At 44.4% G+C, this 7,993-nt stretch overlaps 1 protein-coding gene across 1 annotated transcript; it reads left to right on the top strand.

Moving 5' to 3' along the window:
* Positions 1 to 5,646: 5,646 nt before the first annotated feature.
* On the top strand, positions 5,647 to 7,791 carry LOC116851862. Its single transcript, XM_032831697.1, has 4 exons — positions 5,647 to 5,854; positions 6,516 to 6,619; positions 7,020 to 7,303; positions 7,371 to 7,791. The coding sequence occupies exons 1-4, from the start codon at positions 5,647 to 5,649 to the stop codon at positions 7,789 to 7,791; spliced, it is 1,017 nt and encodes a 338-aa protein (XP_032687588.1).
* Positions 7,792 to 7,993: the final 202 nt, after the last annotated feature.

Here is a 7,993-nt window from a genome sequence, read left to right as displayed (position 1 = left end):
CAGACCGGATCTCGCGACCCCCAGCCCCTCAGAAAAACGCCTGGACAAGAAGCCCAAGGTCAGTGACCAAGGGTCCTTTGCACAGGTGACTAAAGGAATAGTCAGGGTGGCACTCATTATTGAGGGTTACCCTGAAAACAAGATCAAACTCGGGGAAATAGCCGTTATTAAAAAACTGATCAGGGAAAGGATCCTGGGACTTCCAAGAGGCACCAGGGCTCCCCTCTTTATCGGAGTTTGGGAGAGAGACGGGGCAATCATTTGCGGTTGCTCCGATGTAGAATCCGCGGACTGGCTGAAAAGCCTATCCTCGGAGTTAAAACTAGGGGAGAATGAGCTACGTGTGCTGCCACTTGAGGAGCTTCCGAAGCGTCACAGGCTGGTAGTACACCTAGATGAGCCGGATTTGGCTGTCAAAGAGGCGTTTGAACTTCTTGACAGACAAAACGCAGGACTGGCAGCCAGCGAGTGGGTCGTCATCAGGGGGAGCGAGAGCAGGGACGCCGAAAGCGCCCACTTTGCTGTTCTTGTCGGCGACTCCTTTCTGAAGGCCCTAAAGGACTGCGGAATGAAACCCTTTTGTGGGGTGGGCCGGGCAACTGTAAGGTTGACTGGCAAGGAATGCGAAAGGGAGGTGGAAGTCGCTGGAACGAAAGAGTCTGCATAGAAATGACAGGTCTCAAAGTTCCAGTGGTGCAGATTAACTTGCATCACAGCAAAGGCACCTCAGCGATTTTAGCTAGGGGCATGGCTGTGATGCAGACAGCAATAGCAATAGCTTGTACAAGAACCATGGCTCTTGAACAACGCTATAAAAGGCCTGAGCGGTAGTGGCAAGATTATCTCGTCCACCAGGGAAAAATAAGGACATGTATAGTGACAAAAGGTCTAAATGCAATCTTTATGCCGCAGTTCAGTAATGGAGACATCACGGTGGTACAAGTGAGGCTTAATCTGGACGAAGGGACCCATAGGGATGTATTTATGGGGTCAGTCTACATGCTCTATGACGCCAAAGACCTTCCACCACAGAGGGAAGTCAAGGAGCTGATGAAATATGCGGAGGAGAGAGGGCTGGAGGTACTCCTGGGTTGCGATGCAAACTCCCACCATGTGGGATGGGGGAGCACGGGCATCAACCCGAGAGGGGAAAGCCTACATGAATTCGTCATGGACAGCAAGCTAATCATCCTAAACAGAGGAACGGAAGCCACCTTCATGGACTGCAGAAGACGTGAGGTTATAGACCTAACCCTGTGTACGAGGGGAGTGGCTGACCTGGTGAGAGACTGGAGGGTCTCAAACGAACCTTCGGGATCGGATCACAGGCAGCTACGTTTTGTGCTCGAGCACAGGGAAAAGGGGAAATGGGGTCGCAACCCCAGAGGCACAAACTGGACGAGCTACAGGAAGGACTTTGGCACCATTCTGAAAAAAGCCCCGTCCAGATTTAATACAAAACAGGATCTAGAAGTGGCGTCGCAGTTTGTCAGCGACGCTATCATAGAGGCCTATGAAGTAAACTGCCCACTAAGGCGGAAACAAGTCTCAACCAAGGTCCCATGGTGGAATAATGAGCTTATTAAGCTCAGGGTTGAGACAAGAAAGTTTTTCAATAGAGCAAAAAAGTCAAAAGCGGAAACTGATTGGGTAGCTTTCAAGAGCTCCCAACGACGCTATAGCAAAGAAATCACAATGTCAAAGAGGAGGAGCTGGAGGGAGTTCTGCGGGAGCGTTGAAAGTTCTCCGGAGATTTCCAGACTCAACAAAATCCTAAGCAAAGACAATTCACCTCAACTGGGATGTCTTAAGTTCCCAGATGGAAGATACACTGAATCAACGGAGGAGACACTGAGACACTTGATGTCCACTCACTTTCCGGGATTCAGAGAGGATGTCACGATTCGGAGCAACAGAGACGAGGATCAATCAAGAGAACCTCGTATGACCAAAGAGTGGTCCCTCGTGACCAGAATCGTACAACTTGAGCGGGGTCAAATGGGCAATAGAAACCTTTGAGCCTTATAAGGTACCGGGACCGGACGGCATTTACCCGGCACTCCTAAGGGAGGGACTGGAGGTGCTGACAGGTCCACTAACAAAAGTACTCAGGGCTAGTATAGCCCTGAGATTAGTACCACAAACCTGGAGGGAGACGAGGGTAGTCTTTATCCTTAAACCAGGCAGAAACGGTCATATCTTGGCCAAGGATTACAGGCCGATCAGCCTTACATCATTCATTTTGAAAACAGTGGAAAGGCTGGTAAACAGATACTTGAAGACAGGACCCTTGGTCTTTTGCCCACTGACCACAACTCAATACGCTTATAGGGAGGGCAGGTCGACCGAGACTGCCCTACATCACCTTGTAAGCGGAGTTGAGGGACAGCTGGAAGCCAAGGGATACGCCATAGGAGTCTTTATAGACATAGAGGGAGCTTTTGATAGCACCTCTAACAAGTCTATCAAAGAGGCAATGTACAGAAACAAGATCCCAGAGGCGATCGTGGACTGGACAAAGCATGCTAACGGGCAGAAGTCTAACTGTAAGCCTGGGTGAAAATTCAGTTGGGGGGAGTCCGGCTGGGGGCTGCCCGCAGGGGGGCATAATCTCTCCTCTGCTGTGGTGTCTAGTGGTCGATGACCTTCTGGCTGAATTAAAAGAAGCAGGATTCCTGGTATATGGCTACGCGGATGACGTGGCTATCATTGCCAGAGGAAATTTCATATCGATCCTCAAGGAGAGGATGGACGCAGCCTTGAGGATAGTTCAAACCTGGTGCAGAAAGAAGGGACTGTCGGTCAACCCATCTAAGACCTTGGCAGTGGTCTTCACCAGGAAATACAAACCCGAACACATAGAGCCACTAAAGCTCTGGGGCAGGGAAATAACTTACACAAGCTCGGTGAAGTATCTTGGAGTGATCCTGGATGTTAAACTAAGCTGGCTGCCAAACCTCGAGGAGAAGAGAAGAAAGTTTTATACCACCATGTGGGCTTGTAGAAGAGTAATGGGTAGAAACTGGGGGTTTCAACCCAAGGCTGCCCTTTGGCTGTACAGAACGGTGTTGCTGCCAAGACTAACCTATGCAGCGGTAGTATGGTGACCGAGATTGGAGAGGGTGGGGGCCAGGAACCTGTTAAAAAGCCTACAGGGTAGTTATCTGAGGGCTGTGACAGGGACCATGAGAACCACCCCGACGGAGGCGCTGGAAGTAGCTCTCTGCTGCCCACCTCTCGGTCAGCTGATAAAATACCAAGCCAGGAGAACGGCTTATAGACTTAGATGTCAGGGGAAATGGAAAAATACCGTTCTAGGACACACTAGACTGGGACTTTCTCAGAAGTACCCCTTCATGTTAAAACAGGATAGAATTCCAAGAAAACCTCAGTTGGGGAAGAAATTTAAAGTTTTAATACCAACTAGAGACGACTGGAACAAGTCTAAATTACTAGCTGATCCAAAAGTGGATCTTTGGTTCACAGACGGATCGGGTGCAAATGGTCGGTATGGGGTAGGAATCTATGGGCCGAAAAGAAACCATAGAGAAAGCATACCTTTGGGCGGGCTGGCCACGGTCTTTCAAGCCGAGGTGATGGCCATCCTGAGGTGTGCGGAAACCCTTGCTGTAAACGATAGTGCAAACCAGCATTTTTACATATGCTCTGATAGCAGAGCGGCCATACATGCCCTTGCAAAGACCATTACAGAATCGGCTGTAGTTTGGGACTGCATGCAGGCATTAGCTAGACTGGGGGAATCTAACAAGATAACTCTAGTATGAATCCCAGGACATCAGGGATTTCTCGGGAACGAGATAGCCGACGAGTTGGCCAAGCTGGGGACCCAAATGGACCCAGCCACGCAGATCGTTGGAGTACCTTTTGTAACGGGAATCAACATCATCGAGCTCCTGGCCATGAACAGACTAAGGCTGAAGGTGGGATTGGGTCTTCTCACGGGACACATCACACTGGGCCATCTAAACAAACTTGGGCTTACGGAACAAAGCGACTGCCGCCTATGTGGTGAGGAGAGAAAGGACAGCGCCCACATTTTATATCGGTGTCCTGTACTCATATGTAAAAGGTATAGATCCTGGGGCTGCATGTTCTTGGAGCATGAGGATCTAAACGAAAAAAGGGTTAGTAGCTTGATTAACTTGGCGTCAGATACTAAGCTGGGTTTATTAGCGCAATTCTAAAAAAATAGCAGGAGGTCACAATGGAACTTTTAGATCTAGGTGACGCAAGGGCATTAATGTGCCCACCTGCTCCACTACTACTACTACTACTACTACTAAATGTATGAAAAAATAATTTAAACATGCATAAAAAAAATAATTCAAAGGTGCATAAAAAAAATTTGCATTGATACTTATTTTTTACATCTTTTCTTGCACGGTGGGATGTCATCATGTTGAACGGGCAAGCAGTAATTTGCGTGTTTAGCGTTCACCTCAGCACCTTACATTTTTTTATTTTTTTACTGTATCCGGGAATTACCACCGAACCTCGTCTATACAGAACGATTGACGAAACCATAGTCTAAATCTTACTAATATAGACAAGTTTCCACCAAAATTTTTTATCCCCTCTTTTATTCGTCTTCAGAATTATTAACACATGTATTGATACATTTTCCAAAACAAGATAATAAATCCATGACACAGCGTCGTAGCCAATCAATTAAGCAATCATACGTCGATAAACCAATGTCAGCCATGATGCATTATAGCGCAAAAGAAAATTATGTGTAGTGTTTATTACGGGAGCGGTGCACTTGGACACGGTGCATTTGGACACAGCTAATCACAGCACCGTGTGATTAAAGATATTTGTAGGGTCCCTTGGAACAGCGACTTGTGATTGGACTGTGTCCAATTGCCCCGTGTCCAACTGATATACACCCTTTATTACTGGTATTTTTTACCAACATATTATTATCGGCATATTTATAATTTTTAACTGATATTATCGATCCTCTGTTTTTGTCCCGTGTAGAATATTCTAGAATATTCGAGACCTTTTGAGGAGAACATTCGGTCCCAAAAAGAATTTTATCTAATGTATGCCTACATAGATACTTTGATAGGAAGTAAAAAGAGATATTCTTTAGTTTTTATTTTCAACAGCCTCCGAAAAAAGTATTTTATCTAACACTAATAATTGTCACCGAGGATTATTTCCACGGTAGGCACAGGTTCTACGCTGATCCCAATCTCCAAATATTTGTACGACGTTGCAGTCAGAGCATATCTGCGTTCCAGGATACGAGCAGTATGGCACCGCATTTATATATGTTGTCGAGCGCTGTCTAATCTGGCTGCTGATAACGAATTCTCTACAGTTGTAGCAGATGAAAGGATATATACATTCTTTAGATAGGGCGTAACACAAGGATTTTAGTTTGAGTTTTTTTGGCAACTTTGGGAAAAACTTTGGGAGCGCACATAGGAAATAGAATATATAAAATCAGGAAGATTTGAAGCGCGCGTTTAGTCCAAGTCCCAGATAATGATAAACATCGAACGCGAGCAACAAGTTCTTGCTGAAGACCATACCAACGACAGCAAGAAAATAAAAGTTTTTTAAATGTGCCATGTTTGCATGCGTAATAGAAGAGCATATGTGATATAGTTAAAAATGGGTGATAATCTTCCAGTCGAAGAAATATTCGACGTATTAGACGATGAAGAAATGAATGATATGGATGTGCAACTTATAAATGGCAACAACGACGAACAGTTTCCCGAAGTGATGGAAGTGGACAACAATTTCGAAAGAATACTCGATGAAGAGTCATTCGATAAAGAACATATATTCGCAGGCGACAGTGATTATCATAGTGACTGTAATGATCAATTTATGGAAAGAGCTAATAAATTAATATATAATTCGGAAATCAATGCGCTAAATGGACGTACAAAAATACGTTGTATATATTTTTATTATTCTACAGGAGGTAGTTTAGCATTATGCACTTCATGTATGTTGCGAATGACAGATTTATTTACACATATGTATGCAGTTCAGAAGCATCTAATTGAGATATATGATGCAATAGACGGAAGATTTTGTTCAGATTGTAAAGGACCGCTGTTTCAAATACTTCCATGCAATTTGTATCCTTTATGCACTTAAGGATGTTATAAAGAAGAATGGGTATTAGAAGAAAGTGACTGGTCAGCTATAAAAAAAAAAACAATTTATGAAAGTGCGTTTTGTGAAAAAAATGGAAGAACTCGCGCGAGTTGAACGTGAACTGAGTTCGCGAGAAGAATATATTGCATGAGTGCAAAAGTGCGACGAGTGCATCGAATCGTTGCAAGGACATAGTCGAGCTAAACGACCGAGATTATCGATCGGTGTTCGACAATCGTTGGTTGCTCAAATTACGCGACTGGAAGGACTAAAACATTTGTTACGTTTTGTGCATACTGGTGCCGGACATTCAGGACTCTTGTGGCGTGAAATAGACACTGCTTTCGACAGCCGCATATTAACTGTTGCAGTTTTAAATATAAATTATATCGAACTTCTTCGATTTCTCCAGAGTGCGAAGAACATAGTGCTCGGACATGTACAAAACGCTATGGAGAGACACGCCAATCTCAAAGTGAACACTGTGTTTAACGGTGAGTTCGTCGCGAGTGAAAAACGTCCGAACAAAAGTATTATGACGAAAAACTTTGAACTCTTTTCCGCATCTGAACTCGAAGAGTGATACGAGCGACGTGTTATCGAGTCCACTTTGGGATGGCTGGAAGAATTCCAGGAACGCGATAGCGGATAGGCATTGTCAAAAATACTCAATCTTACGGTCAATGTGAACAAATACAATCCGTTGCATGCGGAGTGTCACATTGAGTTACCGCGTGAAATACAACTGAAGCGAGCTGTAATTAATGTGAAATCTGCGGATAATGCATGTTTCGCGTAGTCGCTGCTTTTCAACCGAAAGAAATGCAGATCGAGAATCTTCGTACCTACATTATACGTCGATATTAAATTTACAGAACATTAAGTTTCCGATATCTGTAAATCAAATAACAAAATTCGAACAACAAAACAATATATCAATCAACGTGTACTGTTTCGAAAAGAAAACGGAAAAGGAAACGAGACATGTGATCTTCCCGATACATCTCACCAGCTGCAAGATGGACAAACACATCAACTTGCTGCACATTTCGGATCCTCGAGACCACAACACGGGACATTTTGCTTGGATCAAGAACTTATCCCTGCTCGTGAGCTTGCAGTTGAGCAATTATAAAGTCAGAAAATATATTTGCGATCGGTAAGTACATTTCATGAATTCAATGTATCGGAAGTATGAGACGATAGTAAATTGCAATGTTTTATAGATGTCTGCACTATTTCCACTCCAACGAGAAGCTAGAGAGTCACACCATAGACTGCAAAAAATTAAACGACTGCACCATTTTGCTACCCAGCGAGGACAATAAGTGGCTAAGCTTTCGCAATTACAGCAGGAAGGAGCGAGTTCCATTTGTGGTATATGCCGACCTTGAGTGCATCTTACAGAAGATGGTAAGTGAGAAGGAAGAGGAGGGATGTACATTGCACGCGTATCAGCATCACAAAGTATTTAGCATAGCATATTACTTGCGTTGTTCATACAATAATTCATTATCATATTTTCGGAGCCGTCGCGATACGGATTGTATTTCGTGGTTCATCGAGCAACTCGAAGAGTTAGCGCACCGCGTAAAAGTAATTTTATGTACCAATGCCCCCATGGAAACTTTGTCGAAGGAACAGTAGGCGGCATTTCCTAACGCGACGCAATATCACGTGTGTAAGAAGCCATTTGCGACAGAGGATACACGCGTACGCGATCATTGTCATTTCACCGGACGTCTGGCAACGATTCTCTATTCGAACCTTGGGCGAATACAGCGATTTGTACCTGAAGACTGATGTCTTGTTATTGATCGATATTTTTGAAAATTTTCGCGATAGCTGT

The sequence above is a fragment of the Odontomachus brunneus genome, unplaced genomic scaffold, assembly GCF_010583005.1.
Source record: "Odontomachus brunneus isolate Ranch 3 - 2012 unplaced genomic scaffold, Obru_v1 Obru_scaffold_194, whole genome shotgun sequence".
NCBI classification, from domain to species: Eukaryota; Metazoa; Arthropoda; class Insecta; order Hymenoptera; family Formicidae; genus Odontomachus; species Odontomachus brunneus.
This window is presented reverse-complemented; position numbering and strand designations above follow the sequence as displayed.

Bases quoted from the DNA above. Each gene is read 5' to 3' on its own strand.
- LOC116851862 (XM_032831697.1), top strand. From the start codon at position 5,647: ATGGGTGATAATCTTCCAGTCGAAGAAATATTCGACGTATTAGACGAT. The intron at 5,855-6,515 runs GTAATGATCAAT...TAACTGTTGCAG, and splicing joins CAGTGATTATCATAGTGACT to TTTTAAATATAAATTATATC. The intron at 7,304-7,370 runs GTAAGTACATTT...AATGTTTTATAG, and splicing joins AGAAAATATATTTGCGATCG to ATGTCTGCACTATTTCCACT.